At 35.3% G+C, this 22,067-nt stretch overlaps 1 protein-coding gene across 1 annotated transcript in view; it reads right to left on the reverse strand.

Annotated features, from left to right (window-relative positions):
• Positions 1 to 7,024: 7,024 nt before the first annotated feature.
• LOC132565221 (calcitonin gene-related peptide type 1 receptor-like) overlaps positions 7,025 to 22,067 on the reverse strand; it is a 93,451-nt gene continuing 78,408 nt past the window's right edge. The window contains exons 9-13 of the mRNA XM_060229857.1: positions 13,904 to 13,983; positions 12,286 to 12,384; positions 9,937 to 10,072; positions 7,589 to 7,630; positions 7,025 to 7,197 (exon numbers count right to left, since the gene is read on the reverse strand). Of these exons, the coding sequence (XP_060085840.1) occupies positions 7,057 to 7,197; positions 7,589 to 7,630; positions 9,937 to 10,072; positions 12,286 to 12,384; positions 13,904 to 13,983 (498 nt within the window). The 3' untranslated portion in view covers positions 7,025 to 7,056. The remainder of the gene's footprint in view (positions 7,198 to 7,588; positions 7,631 to 9,936; positions 10,073 to 12,285; positions 12,385 to 13,903; positions 13,984 to 22,067) is intronic.

Here is a 22,067-nt window from a genome sequence, read left to right on the forward strand (position 1 = left end):
CATGCTTTTTCTTCCACTCAAACCTTGTACCTCCTTAAATTTTCATTACAAGCTGAACAGGTTCTCGTGGAATTTCATGTCTCTGTCAGTTTTTCGTGCCTTACATTCTTGGGTGAAATTATAATAAAAATCATTACCACCAAAAGCCATGTGTAACTCCTCAACAGCACGTTTAACTCGCCTGATTACGTGTGTGTTCTTTCAAACAACAAGAGAAGCCTCAAGCATACGTGTAACGTCACCAGAAACACAAACTAACAGTTAACATATCAATATCTGTAACACTGTCACCAACAATGTTTAAATCTTCATCAGCATCCAGAAGTTCAGCGAAACATTGCGTTATCCCTTCTGCGTTTCATCCTCACAACGCTGAGTTCCTTCATCAAAACATTGAAATACTCAAACACTGTTAATCCATGTAATCATTGAATTGCTCCATAAGAACACTCTTATTCGAACAAAGCATTGAATTATTCCATCAAAAACACTTTTACTCCCTCAAAGCATAACGTTACGTCATCAAAAACACCGATAATCTATCAAAACATTGAATTAATCCATCAAAAACAATGTTACTCCATCAAATAATTGGATTAATCCATTAAAAACACTATTACTTCGTCAAAACCTTGAGTTACGCATCAAAGCACTGAGGTACGCATCAAAACACTGAGTTACGCATCAAAGCACTGAGTTACGCATCAAAACACTGAGTTACGCATCAAAACACTGAATTACTCCAGCAAAACCTTGAGTTACTCTATCAAAACCTTGAGTAACGCTATCAAAACACCGAGTAACGCCATCAAAACCTTGAGTAACGCCATCAAAACCTTCAGTTACGCCATCAAAACACTGAGTAACGCCATCAAAACACTGAGTTACGCATCAAAGCACTGAGTTACGCATCAAAGCACTGAGTTACTCCAGCAAAACCTTGAGTTACTCCATCAAAACCTTGAGTAACGCTATCAAAACCTTGAGTAACGCCATCAAAACCTTGAGTAACGCCATCAAAACACTGAGTTACGCATCAAAGCACTGAGTTACTCCAGCAAAACCTTGAGTTACTCCATCAAAACCTTGAGTAACGCCATCAAAACACTGAGTTACGCATCAAAGCACTTAGTTACGCATCAAAACACTGAGCTACTCCAGCAAAACCTTGAGTTACGCCATCAAAACACCGAGTAACGCCATAAAAACCTTGAGTTACTCAATCGAAGCACTTATAGTTATGCCAGGAAAACTTTGTGATACTCCATTAAAACACTGAGTTATGCTATGAAAACCTTGAGTTACTCCATCAAAGTATTGTGATAATATATCAAGACATTGTGTTACGCCATCAAAACTTCTCTAATCACGTGTTTATTTCATCAATAACCTGTACAACTCCTTATAAGTCATACCATAAACAGCACGTGCACCTTCATTAAAACACGTGTAGTCCCGATCATCAACAGTTACGTCACAAAACACATTTGAAATTCTACCAATAACACGAATATCAACTGCAATCCGCTTTAGTCTGTTAGTATTACAAGCAGATGTCTTCATCTTATTTTCATATTCTGTTTATTGTGTTGTATTGAAATACAAGTTAAACAATGAGGTAAACATAATGTAACCAACGATAATATTTTGTTTGTTTCTTTCTTTAAATGAATTTTCTCCATCTTCATATAGACATTTAATCATTTTTAATAAGATAGTAGATAATAGATAGTCCAGGAGAGCAATTACATGTATTCCAAAAAATAACCTTCAGTACAAAGGAATATGTGTGTGAGCGAGTTTGTCAGTCAAGATATGCCTTACGTAGTTACGTAACGTATCAGACTGTCTATAGGTTGTTAGTTTATTTAGTACAGGTGTTAGCTAGATCTACTCCGAATTAAGATAAGATTTAGCGTGCTTAATTCTGTTAATCAATATTAACTCTAACCACTTTTAGTTTTCCTCATAACGACGTTTCATATGTTGAGACAGATGTCATACTTACGTTTCTGATAACACTTATGAGTGAGATCCGTAAGAGAAAGACGGAATTTATATCTTAAGGATTTTTTTTCGTTTCCGAGATCCTAGCCCGCTTGTTGTAGGTCTTTACCAGACGGTGGTAATGTATAACGAGAACGTTAATTAAATAGCTTTAAATGAATTCCTGAAACCATGAGTAATTAACAAATATATTTGATTAACACTAAAGTAATCGAACTCCCAAAGTCACGGCGCTTTTCAAACAAATTGAGAAAACATTGGAGATTACTCCATGTGTCGAAAGCCACAATTAGAGTTGTCGCAAACATTTTTTTATTACAATGTCCTTAGGAAATTGTTTTGTATTGTATCGATGATGGCGAGGATATGGTGACAGTGTCAACCATTATTGAGGCGTTATTTGTCACACAGAAAGAATATTTGACGTATTCAACCATTTTAGCCTTTGGCTATCAATTTCAATTCTCTATTTCATACTCGCGCACTACAGCATTTCAAAGAACCTGTATTACGTGGGAAACTATTAGACATCTACCCACACCCACCCACACATCACCACACCAAACACCCTCACTACCACACCCCCTTACACCAGCACATGGATAAAAGGCCGATTGGGTGATAAATGATTATATAATGTTGCTTATAGGAAGTACCTGTTTAACAATATACATTTCTTCACTGTAGACGTAGACACCAGAGTTTTGAGACAATCTATACCAAAACTTCTTTCTGAAGTTTTGCTATCTATTTTTCACTTATATGACAATTTCAATTTTTTAGATAATATTATGTGTAACAAAGTAAAAAAAAAAAAAAAAAAAAAAAACATTTTTTTTAAAACCTCCGTATATCCTTTACGTGTCTAGATATCCGATTCCAATGATTAACGATCATTTCATTTATATTCTGACTCTTGCCTTACTGTTATCTTGCCAATCCACGCCTACTATGTTGTTTCATGTGGTAACATTGCAGCGTTCTTAAATTGGAAATTTATCACTTCATTAAGTTTGGCGTCCCTGAATGCCAGCTATTGCTTCCGATTCATCTATCTACTTTGTGAATAATTTTCTAGTTGACAAATGTCTTTCCTTTCAAAAACGTTTGTGATACAAATGTTATTAACTGTACCATGCATTTTCCCAACGTTACCGGCTACCTTTTTTCTGGTTACCTGTATTGTTTCGACGTTTAAACATTTTCCAACGTCAGCGTCTATCTATTATCTGGTTACCTGTGTTATTTCGACGTTTAAATATTTTCCAACGTTAGCGTCTATCTCTTATCTGGTTACCTGGGTGGTTTTGTTGTTTAAACATTTTTCCAACGTAAGCGGCTATTTATCATCTGGTTACCTGTGTTATTTCGACGTTTAAACATTTCCCCTACGTTAGCGGCTACTTATCATCTGGTTACCTGTGTTATTTCGATGTTTAAACATTTTCCCTAAGTCAGCCCTACTGATTATCTGGTTACCTGTGTTATTTCGATGTTTAAACATTTTTCCTACGTCAGCCCTACTGATTACTTGGTTACCTGTGTTCTTTCGATGTTTAAACATTTTTCCTACGTCAGCCCTACTGATTACCTGGTTACCTGAGTTATTTCGATGTTTAAACATTTTTCCTACGTCAGCCCTACTGATTATCTGGTTACCTGTGTTATTTCGATGTTTAAACATTTTTCCTACGTCAGCCCTACTGATTACCTGGTTACCTGAGTTATTTCGATGTTTAAACATTTTCCTACGTCAGCCCTACTGATTACCTGGTTACCTGAGTTATTTCGATGTTTAAACATTTTTCCTACGTCAGCCCTACTGATTATCTGGTTACCTGTGTTATTTCGATGTTTAAACATTTTTCCTACGTCAGCCCTACTGATTACCTGGTTACCTGAGTTATTTCGATGTTTAAACATTTTTCCTACGTCAGCCCTACTGATTACCTGGTTACCTGAGTTATTTCGGTGTTTAAACATTTTCCTTTATGGTAAGTAATGTTATACTACTATGGTTGTCTTCAATTTGCCAGAGATGTTACAGTACTGCCCATAGTACTTATTGGACTTATGGATTGATTCCACTTAATCTGAGCCAATGAAGATTTTCCAGTTGTGACTCAAGTGATTGATTCAGATTTTTTTCTTGATTAATATTTGATTGATACTGATTAGATGAGTTTGCACGTGTATCCTTATATAATCTGTATGTCACATCTTAATAATATAGACATGGAGTTGATGTTCTTTACCGTTTTATAGCGCTATAGTGTACCTTTGTATCTGACTATAGTGTACCTATGTATCTGGCTATAGTGTACCTTTGTATCTAGCTATAGTGTACCTTTGTATCTGGTGTTAGTGTACCTTTGTATCTGACTTTAGTGTACCTTTGTATCTGGCCTTAGTGTACCTTTGTATCTGACTATAGTGTACCTTTATATCTGACTTGAGTGTACATTTGTATCTGACTTTAGTGTACCTATATATCTGACTTAAGTGTACCTTTGTATCTGACTTAAGTGTACCTTTGTATCTGACTTAAGTGTACCTTTGTATCTGGCGTTAGTGTACCTTTGTATCTGACTTGAGTGTACCTTTATATCTGACTTGAGTGTACCTTTGTATCTGACTTTAGTGTACCTATATATCTGACTTAAGTGTATCTTTGTATCTGGCTGTGGTGTACCTTTGTATCTGGCTGTGGTGTACCTTTATTATCTGGCTGTGGTGTACCTTTATATCTGGCTGTGGTGTACCTTTGTATCTGGCTGTGGTGTACCTTTGTATCTGGCTGTGGTGTACCTTTATATCTGGCTGTGGTGTACCTTTATATCTGGCTATAGTGTACCTTTATATCTGAGTTAGTGTACCTTTGTATCTGAGTTAGTGTACCTTTGTATCTGGCCTTAGTGTACCTTTATATCTGACTTGAGTGTACCTTTGTATCTGACTTTAGTGTACCTAGATATCTGACTTAAGTGTACCTTTGTATCTGACTTAAGTGTACCTTTGTATCTGACTTTAGTGTACCTTTGTATCTGGCGTTAGTGTACCTTTGTATCTGACTTGAGTGTACCTTTATATCTGACTTGAGTGTACCTTTGTATCTGACTTTAGTGTACCTATATATCTGACTTAAGTGTACCTTTGTATCTGACTTAAGTGTACCATTGTATCTGACTTTAGTGTACCTTTGTATCTGGCTGTGGTGTACCTTTATATCTGGCTGTGGTGTACCTTTGTATCTGGCTGTGGTGTACCTTTACATCTGGCTATAGTGTACCTTTGTATCTGGCTGTGGTGTATCTTTAAGTTTTATTTATTTTTTTTTTTTGACAAATTGGACCCATATCATCACTGACGGACCAAAGACGGCCGATGGACTTAAAGTCAAGTCATGATTTTAATCTACTCTATCAAAATCTATATTGATATTAAAAGGTGTTGTTCGCGTGTGTGTCTTTCGTACACTCATGACTGAAATATAAATTAGTTTACTTATGATTTCTTGTTTTTAGTTGGGTTCGGTTTCCCATGGTTTGAAATTAATGTCTTTCTGTTTCCTTAAATGGATCAGAAACGATGTTTTCCGATAATACATACACTTCATAATGCTATTTTTTTTGTAATATTGTCAACTAGATCCAATCAAATTGTCCAGAAATACCAATCGCTGTTGCGATGGCGCTTTTTCTTTAGCGATGATGTAAACATGGCATTGACTGGACCATTTATCAGTCTGTCTTGTACGATCAGCGCATAGGCTTAAGGAATGGCTAAATCATAGTTTTCGAATTAAAGGCGTTGGTCGCTGTCACTGACTTTTCCCAAACTATGCTAGACATGCGGCAACTACACTAGCTGAGTGATTACCTAAAATATAGTGTTTCTTTTATCAATTAAACCATAAATTATTATCTCGTTTATGATATGCCTTTCGTAGCCCGAATAAAACGGATACGGAGACGAATGCCTCTGTTCTTATAACATGACAGTGTATTTATAGCCTACGTCTATCAACATGATGTCGGTTGTTTTATTGCTAGACTTATCGCCCCGTAAACTACTTTCCAATTAGAGTTCGGTTCACCTTGCTGAAGGTGATGACTACCTCAATGAACACTTTGCGGAAGGTACGCCACATGATATTCAGAGCAATGGTGTCTTGTCCAAGGTCACAACCACGACAATGCAGGACGGAATGTGACCTCAAATTTCATAAAAACACAAACCATCGATGATAAAAATTGATCACCGCATACCAGTTTTTTTTAAGATAACAAATTCTGATATGCCGTCACTTTGGGGGGACAAATAGCTAATAAATATTGTCATATCAGCACTTGTTTAGACAGTCGTTGTGTGTACTAATGACATAGCTATGTTTTCTCTCTCCTGATGTGAATTTGTGAGGGTTTAAAAACAATCCCTGTGTGTTCTCATTACCAGACGTCGCAGTGGTGGTGTTTGTAGTCAGTCTTGTCCATGAACAGATTCGTGTGACGTATATTCATTGCTAATCATTTTTTAGCTTGTATATCTCCGCCAAATTTACTCCATGATATATACAAGAATATAATGATTTTTTAAAAAAAATATTCACCAAATATACCGATTCTAAAGAATGGACAATGCCATATTTCACACACATAGAATAACGAATAATAAATATGAACACGTACATCAAACATACCGGTAATGTGAATGAAATAAATATTCATGTAATCACATAATATTCTATGACGTTAAAGGTTTTGCTGTGGTGAAATATAGATACAGATGTAAACATTTTCAAATTTGAAATCTATTAACACTTGAGGACTGTGAGAGTATTCGGACTTCTACAAATATCAGTTATAAGCTGAGATAAAATGAATGATGAGGCAGATTGTAAATGCTACATGATTTATTTCTGACATGGCTTTTTACTGTGTAAATAGCAACAATGATATCTAGATAACAAATGTAACAATATACAGAATTCATAAATTATTCTCGTCCATCTTATATATATATAGTTCTCTTCGTGTCACGTGACATCTATCACGTGATTGACGTTTGTACCGTTGACACGTGATCCACAAATGTGTACGTGGTGGCAGCAATTGTTGATGACGTCCGACTACGTTTCCCACTAAACATGACCTTGTGTTGATACCACTTCCGCTTGATAACAGATATGACCTGGATATAATGGAAATAAAAGAATGTCGAAGATTTCAAACAACCAAGTCGCATATCTACACTGATAGCATATTTCTATCATAAATATTTTCTGTATTCCAAACGCTATCTTATTGAGAAGTATAACTTGTTTACAATTTCTATCTCAAATATTTTCTGTATCTAACATCACATTTGGGTAATTACACTAAGCTAATGACAGCTTTCATTGTTTACAATACGTTTCTCTCAGATAACTTAAACCACATTTATGTTACAATTTGATACAGGCCCAATGAAAGCTCGTTGTTGAAATGAGAACATCCGTCACGTTCTTGACACGTGAACATTCTAGATATAAACGCTCATATTTATGTCACCTTCGTAATTCACGTTATACCGTTATACTTACTTCACTGTTGCAAAAACAGTACATCGTGGAAACAAACGCCCCCTAAAAATAGAAACAACATCCTTATTAAGATTCCGTTTTTACAGTGGATGTTGCATGAAGGTACATGTTGGTAATTGCATTCTGTTTTTAGGTCGAATCTTTGAAAATGTCATAGATTTAATTTTCCAACAAAAAAGTAGTTTTGTCATTGTTCCTTTGTCAGTATTCAGCATCATCTCTCACATCGTGCCATTTGGAACCAATGCATGTCAATCTTTTCAGAAAATTTTCCCCTATTCTCTTTGTGTTGAAACACAATTCTCCATATCCATACCTTTTGTATTTGTCAAAATTTTATGTACTTAGGAAAAAAATCAACCGTTTTTTTAATTTCCTGTACAAAATCGAATTTTCTAAGAACAAAGGCATCATTTCTTTCCGGTTCTATTTTTAATTGTCATGATACAACGACGGCGTAGTAATTCGATTCGTACTTGTTAGTAAATATCACTTTGTAACCACTTCTTGCCCCAGGCAAAATTCATGAACTTACAATATATACAATTTGCTCGACGCCCCAGCTTTAGCCATCGGTTGTTCGAAGGGCGTTATTGATTGAACATTTCTGTGTGTAAACAGTGTTATTTACAGCCATGCCTTTTTTCTGGATAAATGACGTGTGCAGTGCAATAGTCGTCGCCTTCGGAAACGTTGGTTTTCTGATAATCGTGTTTATAATAGCATCAGATGTCAAAGCGTGTTTTATTGAAAAGAAATTCGTATGTAATTTCCAAAGATTTAAAATAAATATTTAAAGGCACAAGCTCAGGTGTTTCAATCCAAAGTTTATATGTTTATGTGACTTTTTTTGCACGACGTCTGAATTTGTGTAATTGTGTTTACAGACGAATTGTTTCTCTTGCCTGAATCTCTCTCGCTAGAGTTTGACCTACACTATGGTAACAAGTGATCATATTTGTTGTTAAATCGTGGTTTAGTTTCACACTTTGTTGAAGACGGACCATAGGTTTTAGTCCACATTCACAGACACTTTTCAAGTCATAATCGGTTACATCAGAAGATGATATGGTCATGTTGAGATTGTAAACACACTATCAACTAGTAGTTTGATATTTGTCACCATGTGTACCTATTTACAATGACAAGTCTAAAATCGCCTTCATTTCAAAAGAGTTCCTAATCGCTATGTCTAATTTTGCAAATGTGTGGCTCTCAGCCTATATACCACGTAACGTTTATACCGAAAAGTGTTATCCTTAGACCACACACGACGGTTTTTGAGTTTTTATCACAGGTATAGAACCTGTAATTTTTATACTTTATTACATATTGGTATTTTATTGTTGTTCTTGTATATGTTACAGTTGCCTTTGTTGTTGTCGTAATTTTCGTACGGTTTTAACGAATGATAATATATTTACAGTATAGGTCACAAAACGTTTCAAATGCATATTCTTTATCCTGGTTATACAAATGTCATAGAAGACGAATCTATACGACAGATTGCATGTAACAATGCTATCAAACTGTTGTCGTCGATGAAGCTTAAGACGCTTATCCTTTCGGAACACCTCGGCCAATATTCATTAAACCGTATTCATGCTCAAATATATATTTTATGCTCAGACTAAAAATATTTTGGTGAAAAATATGATACTTGAATCAACATTTTTCAACTGAATATCTGAAAGTCTGCAAGTGGGATATAATCATCAATATTTAAGTTATTCTTTAACTGTTTTTTAACGATTTAAACCAGTTTAAAGAAAAATGGCCTGAGTATACATTTCTTTGAAACTGTAAGCGACTGAGTAGGTATATAGATATGTAAATCTGAAGCGATGTGACTTCCCTGAATTTAAGTTCATGATGACAAAAGTTATTAGACTAGCTGTTCGTGTTCCTTACTCAGTACTGAAAAAATTATGTAAACACATCACATACATACACGTAGTTTCCTTGTAGAACATACTAATATCTAACACTGAAGAATAATTTTCAAAGTTATCGATGCTATTATCGACTTACAGGACAAATCAATGACATTTACATATACGAGTGATAAACACTAATTATGTCCTGTATTTTTTACTCTAGCCGCTTTTGAAATGATTTACATGTTCCATAATACCTTGATTTTTAACAAGTTGTTATGTGACGTTTTTAAATCTGAGTGATAAAATGGCTTACATTACGCAGTGATGTAATTCTTGGTACAAACATTACTGGTTTGCTATGTGTAAACGAGCTGTTACTGGTCTGCATCTGTTTTGTATTTTCATGTAGAATGTGATATTGTTTCAAATTTTGGTGGTTTGAAAATATAAGATAATTTTGATAAATACCTGTAAAGAGACGACAAGTGCACTGATGTAATGGTAAGCTGGCTCCGTGTCCGACCCAATCTCCGGACGCAAGGGGACTAGGAGGAACTGTAATCCCAACAGTGGAATCAAGATTAACGTGGCCCGTGCAGCCTTCCTGGATTACACATGAAAGAAAAGTGAATGTTTTATAAAAGGGCTCATTTCTATGTTGTGACGACAGACTTTTTATTGTTTCTACGAACGAGTATCTATATGTTTACATTGCACAGAGTCAAGTTATTCATATCACACTTTCCTAGTGGTGAGCAGAACACATTGCTTTATCAAAATTGGCCCAGGAATTGTGTATAAAACTACATCTTTATGTCATTGTAGAGTAGTTATGTAAAACAAAGTGAGGATTCGACCCTTTAAAGAGTGGTAAGTCTTTGTAAAAATGGACATATATTTAAGAAAAAGAAATATTTCTCATTTCCTTGTCAAAAGTGTCGATGACGTTTAGGAGGGATCGTTATTGCGAACAGCTTGATGACATTTCTTGTCCATATTGTTAAAGACATTCTTTCTTTTTAGAGACCGCTCATCATACCTTACTGATACATTGTTACAAATAGATGATTGTTATCGTTTCAAAACAGAGTTAGATTAGATGTCTATTGACGATACCACGTGCAAGGTAAATAACAAAATGTATGCCAAAGACGGGTTTGAGGATGAGAAGATCCCGGGTTTATAAACCCGACGCTTTAGGAAAGATACGATCATAAACAGGAATATGCGCGAATGAATACATTCAAGAACTTTTGTTGAAGCAATTAGGAAGGTTAAAATACGCAAATTCAAATATGAATTAAGATACATATCGTGCGTGATTATTATCCTCAGTGTTGGAACACGGAAGGAAGTTAGAAATAATGATTATGAAAATAAAGAGAGGAAAGAGTGTTTTGTTTTGAACATCTTATTCTGAAAAAGTGTATATACGTTTTAACGTGCATTGTGACAAGGAAACATCTGATTATTCAAGTAAAGAGATTCGATGAGTTTTAAAGAAGGTGGACAATGTAAAACCCATACACTAGTTAAGTCATGCTCCTATCATATGGTTTTGTAGTTATTTGCCAACATTCTATCACTGAACCATATTTACGTCAATATATTGAATTGTAACCACACGCCGAGTTCTCATACAAAGTAATATTTCGTATTAAGTACATATTTGTTAACGTTATCACCATGCGAAGTATCGACAGAACATGCAGAGAACCGTTTAATGAGACATGGTAAAAATATAATCATAACAAACTTATGCACGATCCCTTTTCTAATTTTATAATACTACTTAGTGCAGGTTAAGGCAAATCATTAATTTATGCTACTAAAATGCATCGTGCTCCAGCCGTGTTCTATAAAACCAACCTTGGTTAACGTGACTTCTCTATTCCACAGCGTTATGATAAGTCTGGGAAATCATAACAATATATTGTATCTCAAACAAGACCAGTTAATCTTTCTAGAAAACGGTATCCTACCATGAAACCAGAATAGACCATATGTTTGCCTAAAAGGCGGCCATTGAATATGGATTTATTTTTTACAAAACGAGAACTCTTTTCATAAGATGAGACATGAGTTATATACCAAATGAATAATGACTATTAGGTGTCACTTAGGTTAAGATGTCAATTCCGATTAAGCAAAGCCCGTCACCAGAAACTACCGTCTGAGTTATGACCATCACCACTACCTCCCGATTCAGTACAAACTGTATCCAATAATTCAAATTTAGTAATACCCGTCACCAAAAGTCCCTGATTAAGTTAACCATCACCACTGGCTCCCGAGTCAGTTAGGTGCACCACCATAAGCTCCCGATTCAGAAACTCCCGTCACCAAAAGCCCCTGATTAAGTTAACCATCACCACTGGCTCCCGAGTCAGTTAGGTGCACCACCATAAGCTCCCGATTCAGAAACTCCCGTCACCAAAAGCCCCTGATTAAGTTAACCATCACCACTGGCTCCCGAGTCAGTTAGGTGCACCACCATAAGCTCCCGATTCAGAAACTCCCGTCACCAAAAGCCCCTGATTAAGTTAACCATCACCACTGGCTTCCGAGTCAGTTAGGTGCACCACCATAAGCTCCCGATTCAGAAACTCCCGTCACCATAAGACCCCGATTAAGAAACTCCCGTCACCATAAGACCCCGATTAAGTTAGCCATCACCACTAGCTCCCGATTCGGTAAGACCAACCACCGTAAACTCCCGATTCAATAACGCCCGATTCCACTACTTTAACAGGCTAACACTACCACTCGGTCTAAATCTATACTCCATGCAAAGGAGAGGAGAAATGAAACCAATACTTCAAACTATTGACTTCCTTCATGTTGACATTTGACCACTCTGTAGTCATTTGTGTCTTCCATGGCACAGATAAAGCACATTCTGAGTGCATCCCATCACTGCAAAGAGATTATGCCTAGCATATACCATCCGCTCAAGTGGATGTCCTTTGTTCTGACTAATATCAGATACAGCAAAAAATGGTATGTTACCAAAGTAAAACAGCAGGTATGTTGAGGGACTGTTGTTTTAAATGCTGCTTCCCAGGGTTTATAGTATCAAATGAAGAAGATAAAATATTTTTAATTGATGAATTTAATTCCAAACTAATCTTTAACAATAGGTCAATATGGCAGATAGGACAAAGCTTCCGGAGTTCGTGTTATTCCTGGTCGATATCTATCGAAAGGGTTGAATTTACATGTTCAATAAAAGTGTGAATCATAAATATTACACCAGTTTCACTTGCTATCTTGGCCCATCAACATTACTAAAAAAATATTTTCTAAATATAACAACAGAATTATGTCAGACTAGTTTCCAACATACTACTGTCTTAACCTTTCTGCATCACTGTCCGGACAACAGTTATCTCAAATACTTGTAATACAATCGCGGTTATAGGCGAGTTTTGTGATAAAACCTCTGGTTAAAGTGTGTAATGAGCTGTTGGAAAGCTTTTCTGCCATGGTATTATCCAAACTGAGCCAGAATCCAATTTGAGCCATCTTCTCTGAGAGACGAGATAAAAGTAACAATAGCTTTAAACCCAAGTCCGATAAAAATATAAAACTTTGTAATGACATGCCTGTTGCTGTCCACGACTTCGTTAGTTAAAAACATCGTTCAAGCAAAATTACTTTCTAATTTGTCCTTAAACACATCATAAGATATGTATACATATTCAGACTTTAAAAGAAAGAAAATGGACGTTAACCATCTAGTGTCATTTTACTACCATTTATTGATCGTCCAGAATATTCACTCAATCTTTCTTTGCATCTAACTGAACGCAACTTTGACAGGAAAAGATCAACTACCATTTACCATTCTAAATATATTCATGAGACACTAGATTCTTTACTTTCACAATCGCCTAACATCATATAAAAAGCGATTGATGACAGATATTTTTTCATTGAAATAACAGGTTAAGTATGGCACAAATAATCTGCATTTCAAACTCAATGATATTACCTAAGTATTGTATTACTCCAATAACTGTCACGTGATGTAGGGTTAAGGTATATTAATTAATACAACTTGCATTACCCGGTACTAGGTTTGGCTAAATTTTAGGTCTCGTAACATATTACAGAAATTAGAATCATTTAACCATATATGACATCTAATTGTTCCGGGTATTCATTGCATGGAAATTCAAATGGTCTGTGCTTATTTTTAAATGTAAAACTATCTAAAAGTATCTCTGGCTCAATTTGGATATGTCAACGTTATAAATGTACAAAGCAAAACATGCACAGTCTCATATCAGAATAATACAACAAACCGAATATATATAACGGCTTTCCGGCAAAATTTTCAAAGTTATTTAAAGAAACGAATGTCCATAGCCACACACACGAAATGCAGTATATATTTATTTCATCTAGGGTTTTTTTTTTCTGTGGTACATACTTGGTTTGTGTTGCCTCGGGAACCTGTCGCAGCTTTGTGATCAGAAGACGGACGATGTTGCACAGGAAAACGAAATTGGCCTGAAATAAAACATTTATATGATTTTATGAAATGTTAGTCACCACATTGATTATAAAGCTGTCTTAAACTACATTCTGAAGTTTTTATTGCATTCCTTTATACAGGATAAACCATTTTATAATGAGAAACGAGTGTGAGAAAATACCAACAGCCAAGACTGTACGAAATATAAAACCAACAAAATGCTAACTATTGTATGTCAAAACATTACAAAATGAACTTTTGATAAATTTTTGATAAGATACATTAGTATCACGGAATAGATTAAACTGCATCATACAGCTGTTTCATCCTTCTTGGGCTCGTCAGTGATGCTAAGGGTCTTACGTTTGAAGCCCAGGAGGCGACTGAGACAAACAAATACAAAAAATACCGGAAGAAAAGTCAAAAGCTAGAAGAGACGGCGCACTCCTTTATTCAATCAATTTCGTAATTGTTATGTATCACATAATTTTAGAATAAAGACTATGGTATTTTTGTCTTCTACGGAATATGATATTCTCGTTTTGCGTATTTTGGATGGTTCGACTTTGTTTTTCCTTTCAGTGACAGTACGAATTCTATTTACCTTGGTAACGTGCTGTTATGTTTTATCACACTTTTAATGTGCTAATACACAACCATACATCAATATGGGCCACGTGTGTAGTGACAGTTTTCTATGACCTGACAACCACATAACACGAAACTCCAATTACTGGCTGATCAGAGGCCTTTGAACGCTTGACCCACAACGCAAGTTTCTTTTGTTCCTGGATCTTCTTGGTGATAAGCTAAAACAATAAAACGCTTAACGCATTTCCTATTTTATAGAAGCTTTCACATCTACCAAAAGGCTTGGCTATTGGCGTTTTATGTATTCACAATCTCAATGATATCTTGTCATGCAAGAGCCAGTTATACTTTATAAGTGCTGTAGGGAAATTGAAAAACCGCATACAACTATATATGATCTATACACGAAGATCGCTGTTTATGAAGACAGCATGGACACAATTTGCTTCTTTAACCGATATTCCAGTTTTACATAGGAGGAAACTGACTGGGATTTATCCATAAATCTCTGCCTCTAACATTAAAAAAAGTACACAAGACAGAAGTGATTACTGCACTTTTAGTTTATTACTGCTTTACGTCCTATTAACAGCCATGGTCCTTTAATGACGTGCCAGGTTTGGGTGATGGAGGAAAGCTGTTGTCCGTACCTGACGAAGTCCTGCCTCATGTAGGTTTCGAACCCGCGATTAGAGGCGGAGGGCTGGTGAGACGTTTACAATTCGACCTATATGGCCCTAAATATTAGGACACATAATTGTGTAGCTTAAAATTGTTTAACTATGAGGAAGGTTTCGAACGTCATAGTGATCTCATGGAGAAGTATTCTATTACTGTGTGTGATATGAGGTTGCACGTGTTTGATGCTCGTTAGTTTGTCTATTAGTTCCGTTGTTGTACACCGCATTACTTACTCGGGTTGACCAAAGTTTACATGGCGGGTGGTTAGAAGACGCTTACTCTTGGGATATGTAACTCATGTTAATATTTTGCCATCCCCTTTTCTTTTCTGTTGAATTTGAGTTTGGAATATGCTTATTTTGAGATGTTGGTACTTTTTAGGTTGCTGATTTTTCTTGGTCCCGGATCCTCAATGCATGGTCTCAACAATTTATCTAAGAAGTTTAAATAGTAGCAGTTTCATGCGTCAACACTGGCAGGAGTTATCTTCTCTTGCTTAGTCAGTTGCTATGAAATTCAAACCGCCATGTTCATTTTGTAGGCATTTCTTTTCTATATATGCTCAAGTTTTATACTTACACTACTTACAGACCTTAATGTATAAAAAGAGGAAAATATATATCGGTAGCTTTGATTGAAGCGCGAAAAGCGTGTTACTGTTGTGGAAGGAGCTGGAGTACAACGGAAAAATCTTTGTGATCAGGCAGTCGACCGCCTTACCCGTTATAACGAGGAATCGAACCCCGGCTGACAAGCTGACAGGCGTGTAGGTTACCACTATACCCGTCCTTTAAAACTATCCAATGTTTATAGACATGCATGTTTATACATAAAAACGTGATCCTTATATATATATATATATATATATATATGGTTATGGTTGCCGACGTACAATATTATTTCTTAAGAAAACACTATATCTGAACCGTCTGTAGTGCTCGCCTCTATGCAGTACACTTAATTCATTTAGACGAGCAAAGAAATATTGTTCATGAAGTATTCCAAAACCTATCATCAGCAACTGTTGACTACATTAGTAGGCGTCACCAAGATGGAGAAACACGCTTAAGAATGACAACTTATATCATCGATTTCATGTTTTATCGAAGGTTTTACAGAATTCACGTAGGAATGGAAAGGATGATAAATTCCCTGAACAAACGTCGTAAATCATATCTAGGTAATTGCACGAGACATATATTACTAGCTATATAAGTAACTAGAGGTCAAACCTCTCTCCTCTAACACTCGGACCATGTACACCAGTTAACATTGCCTTTGTAGAACATATGTTAATTCAAGAATTCTGTTCGACCTTGACAAGAGTGAGGAATTTATGGGACGTAACGATTATTTAATGTGCGAACGTGCATTTTCTCGTTTAGAAACGAAGTATTCCGGGAGAGGAGATGCTATGTTTTAGCACACTCGGGAGACGTATTTCCTACTCTAGCACATTGCCAAATGTGTTGGACGTTTGACATAAACGGCAGTCGCTTGACCGCATTTAATAAGCGGAGTGAAGGAAATTGCGTGCCATCTGATCCCATGTGACTTATCTCTTTAACCAGTGTCCGAAGACGACTCGGCGTTCAAAATTATTTGCGATTGAGAAAATCGATGCATCTTGAAATAATTGACCTAATGGCGGACTTTGGGCATAGTTACACCATGTGTGAAATGTCCTTAATTGCAAAATAGTGTTTATGGTATCCAAACAATTTTGGAATAGATAATTGAACATGGCTTTACTTTGATTATTCTTGCCATGGTCAGACATTTTTTCATGACACAAAACTAGACGTTTTAGATAGATATAAAGGAAACGCTGTCCTGATGTTAGCCTCAACAATACCCTACACAAAACATGAAGTATGGCATTGATGAGTTCAGGTATCATTTTACATACGGGCTGTCATCGAAATTTGATTGATGTATTCAATCCCATTATAAATTCATTTGATGCGCCCGCCTAAGCTATATGCAATTCTCTTGATGGTAATACTTGGGATGGAAGTCAATATACTAAAATATCATATAGCTATATACTAAGTGGGTATTCTCTAAAATCCCAGACTTTGATTGAACGGGATATTTATTGCTATTATCTAATGATCTAATTTGATTCTAACTATTCAGTTTCCGTATTCAACGTCATTCTCTGGCTCCGAACACAACATACATGGCCATTTTTTAAAATACAATCCTTTAAATGATCATAAGTCATTTCAGTCGTATAGGTCTAACTTCGTTATTTTAAAACTTCGAGTTATCCGCGTATGCGACTTAAGAGAGACCAAACAAATAAATGCGGTCATAGAGATCGAGATAACGAAGTTCGACTGTATAATATAATTTTCCTTTATATCATTTTATACTTTCTCTATATTACTTCACTCCTTTATTTTAGTTACTATAAATTAATGTCCATAACATTATTTCAAAAGCTATATGATACTAAACATTGACTGCTACATTATCATGATTGTTAATTTAATGGTCAGATATTACTCTATCTAATTACCATTGCTATGGTAACGACTACCGTATATTATCACTGCTATTGTACTTTATATCGCCCTGATTATTTAACATAATTATTTTAATGGCTTACCATAGTTATTTTTATGGCTTACCATAGTTATTTTAATGGCTTACCATAGTTAATTTAATGGCTTACCATAGTTTTTTAATGGCTTACCGTAGTTTTTTTAATGGCTTACCATAGTTATTTTAATGGCTGTCGTATATTATAACTGTAAGAATATTACAATGTATATTAATGACTATCGTATTTTACAGCTGATATCCTAATTGCTTTATATTGCTACATTTAACCATCATAGTTTTTTAATGACTATTGAATTATCTTATCATTTCTATTTTATTGGCTATATATTATGACATTAAAGTTATAGTCATTTACCGTGTTTCATTCGATTAAGACACATTACACATAATCATCGCAATCAATTCATTGGTTATACAGAATCTTATATGACTATTTGACACTGCTGTTTCGTCCTTCTAGGACTCGTCAATAATACTACGTCATATAACTGTTTCGTCCTTTTAGGACTCGTAAGTGATGCTACATCATACAGCTGTTTCGTCCTTCTAGGACTCGTCACTATAATGCTACATCTTACAACTGTTTCGTCCTTGTAGGACTCATCAGTAATGGTGAGGGCCTAAATGTTGAAATCAAGAAGAGGCGACTGAGGAAAATCCTAAATGCTCGAACGAAATGCCAAAATCTGAAATAGGCAATGCATTAGATTTACAATTCAATATTTTGGAACATTTTCTTCAGGTTGGTAATGTCAGTAGTATAGAGGTTCTTAAAAACAGGTCATCTTTGACCAAGAATTAAAGAAAGCGTAGCCAAATCGACTTCAGCACATTGTTACTATCTGGTGTAATTTTTGTCTATAATCTGTTTACCATCTCGTCACACTATTTTCGACCTTAGTGTACCTAGAATTATAGCGCAGCCGAAAAAGTTTCACACTGGTCATTTGTCTGATGAAGGTGACCGTGTAGTCATCGAAACGTCACACTCTAAACTTCCACCGGTTCTGTTCTATTAATAATTCAATACATTTTCCTATATCTGACAATTTCAAGTAAAGTCCATGCTGGATATATCTGTGTTTTGCCAGTATCCGAAGGCAGGCTGCCATGGCTGATTAGATATTAACCTGCCACACAATGTGTTTCGTTTTCACACTAAAATATTTGATGTGCTGATCAGAATATTTAAGAAAAAATACACTAAAAACATTTGTAATAACATTTTAAAAAAATATCAACCTTTTCAATTGTTTCGGTTGGTTAATACACAGGGCCCCCTTGCCATTGAGATTAGACATAAAACACCATATCTTCACGTACATTATGTAAAGCCTAAATCTTATTCCAATTAAAAGTATTTATGTTGATACACTAATAAACTAAACTACAAGGTTAATAGTTTACATCATACAGCGGATGTGCATGTTACAGTTGCGATGTAGTTTGTTCAACTTTCTCTAAATCCTATCAGAGCGTGTGTTTGACTCCTATAAGTTTATAAGCGTTTCTACAAACAGTGGTTATTTTTTCTTTTATTGAATATCCACCTAATGTATATTTCAAATCATTTTTATCTATTTCATATTAAAGATATCATCAGCACAGTGGGTATGGCGTGTTATTGCATGTAACAGTACACATTTATCTGATTAAAGTTCCCCGAGATCCTATCATAGCGTGTTTTTGAATCCTGCAATTCATAAATGTTTCTACAAATACATGTTTTCAGTTAGTTTATTGAAAAAATTTTCTAATGTACACATAAAATCGTGTTTCCTTTATCATTTCTGGAACAGCATACAACACTTAATTGGCGCGTAATAAGACATACTTGTCGCAATAGAATTCAGAAACCGTCTTCATCTGATCTTGAAATGCAGTATATTCTAAATTACGTATGATACAATAAGTCAAACAACCAGTCATTTTCGCAGGTGACTAAATATATAGTTTAAACGTGCAAGACAGCTTTGTTTAAACAGACTCTAGAAAGTAAGCCTGCATGACACCTCTATTTACCAGTGTTTAGGAAAAGGGATTACTTTGCTGTCAGAAGTAAGGCTAATTTACGTTAACAGAATGGTAGGATATACTGTATGTTTTTATATATAACATATCGGCTTGGGCCATGGTAACTTTCATCAACAGTTTGCAGAAAATAGCAGCTTTTCATATCAAAAACTGCACAATCATCAAGTTTAGTGAGAGTGTTAATTCTGTTGAATTTGTTTTATACTCCTAACCGACGAATTAATATGTCCACGAAATGATTAATAATGAGAAATTGACTTAAAATAGTTAATGTCGAGAAAACAGTACTGCCGACAAACGAAATATATAACCTTGGAAAGAACAATTGGTCATCATGAAAATATATCATTTTACCGTATATATCTAGTCTGTCATGGATTAAGGAACATTTTAACAACGCCTAGTCGGAGAGCACTCGGAACTCCTCGAATGTGACTAACGCCACATGAAAATGTGTTGTGTTGTGAAGCACACCCGAGGAGTTCCGAGTGAGTCGGAGAGAGCTTATTTGATATAAAAAAAAGAGTGACCATTTAAAATTCCACTGATTTCGTGTTTATGATCTTGAAAACATGTCACTGAAGACTGTTTAATCTGCTGTGGAGCTAATGGCTACATACCAGTCACAGCTTTGTTGGTCCTACACACCAAACTGTAAAACGATACACGACCAATATTCATTCTAAACAATATAGATATCGTAATATTATCAAATTTGGCAGTTTTATGAGCTTGTGGAGATTTCTTTCATCATCATTACTAATTCTATTTAGACATAAATAAAAACAATTATGTTATACCGTTTACATGAAGAGAAATAAAATGACTAATTAAGGGTAGAGCAAAGACCAGACGGACTGAAATAAAAAGGGGAACAGCTCCAAAACTCATTAAGTAATTCCGTTACCATAGGAATACCAGATGTTGTTTGTTTGCCCAAGGTTTATGCGTTATGATATCACAGACTTTGCTGATTAGCACGTCTTCGAATCATACCCATCAAAATTATACCTTAAACTAACGCAGGTTGATTTTGCAGATTAAATGATTCAGAATTTTTTGTAAACCATTCCTAGTTAAATAATGACACTCTGTATGTTATAAAAAATGATATTTTGTGTGTAATTGTAAACACTTTAATTAACAGACATTAATTTGATATCCGATTTATATTTGTTTCCTTACCTATGTGTAAAGATATTAAGTCTCACATCCAAAAGTTACTTTTAAATATAAATATAAATCGGTAGCATATCTGAATATGTCAATATCATGCTGTTATGTTATATCTTTATCGATATTAAATCATCTGTATTGTCCTTTTATGACAGTTTTATTTAAACTAAGGAAATGCTATTGCTGTGAAGTTTTCCTGATATCCTTAGCTCATAATACTGAAATCATTAATTGTAGGAACAAACTATCTTATAAAGTGCAATTGCTGATTAACGATGTGTCTTAAGTTTCACACTGCTGGTTAAGAAGTGATATCTGTTTTGTTGGAAAGTGGAGTTGGTGTGGGAATTAATCGTTGAATTCGAAGTTTCCGATCTCTATTAAAGTACTGAGAGGGTGTAAAAATTAATGAGAACAATAATGTTCCTGATCTCTACCTTCATCAAATATAGTTTCAGTGCAGCATATGTACTTCTGAGAATGACATCCGAGACAAGCCGGAGAATGATGTTGACATTATGGTTAAAGATAAAACACGTGTAATATGCACCTCTTGCGAAACTTGAGTTACAGCTCCCATTCTACAATTACCAACCAACAACTTCCATTCAACAACTCACAACTCACAACTACCAATCTTAACTTAACTTATTTTCCTAATTTTCCACGAACACACAACATGATATATATATATATATATACACCCTAATCTACCACGATAAGACAACATAATGTATATAGTTATACGCCCTAACTGACCACGATAAGACAACATGGTGTATATAGTTATACGCCCTAACTGACCACGATAAGACAACATGATGTATATAGTTATACGCCCTAACTGACCACGATAAGACAACATGGTGTATATAGTTATACGCCCTAACTGACCACGATAAGACAACATGATGTATATAGTTATACGCCCTAACTGACCACGATAAGACAACGTGATGTAAATAGTTATACGCCCTAACTGACCACGATAAGACAACGTGATGTAAATAGTTATACTTCCTAACTGACCACAATAAGACAGCGTGATGTAAATAGTTATACTTCC

The sequence above is a fragment of the Ylistrum balloti genome, unplaced genomic scaffold (genome assembly GCF_031769215.1).
Source record: "Ylistrum balloti isolate Yb309-2 unplaced genomic scaffold, AGI_CSIRO_Ybal_v1 Utg369702, whole genome shotgun sequence".
NCBI classification, from domain to species: Eukaryota; Metazoa; Mollusca; class Bivalvia; order Pectinida; family Pectinidae; genus Ylistrum; species Ylistrum balloti.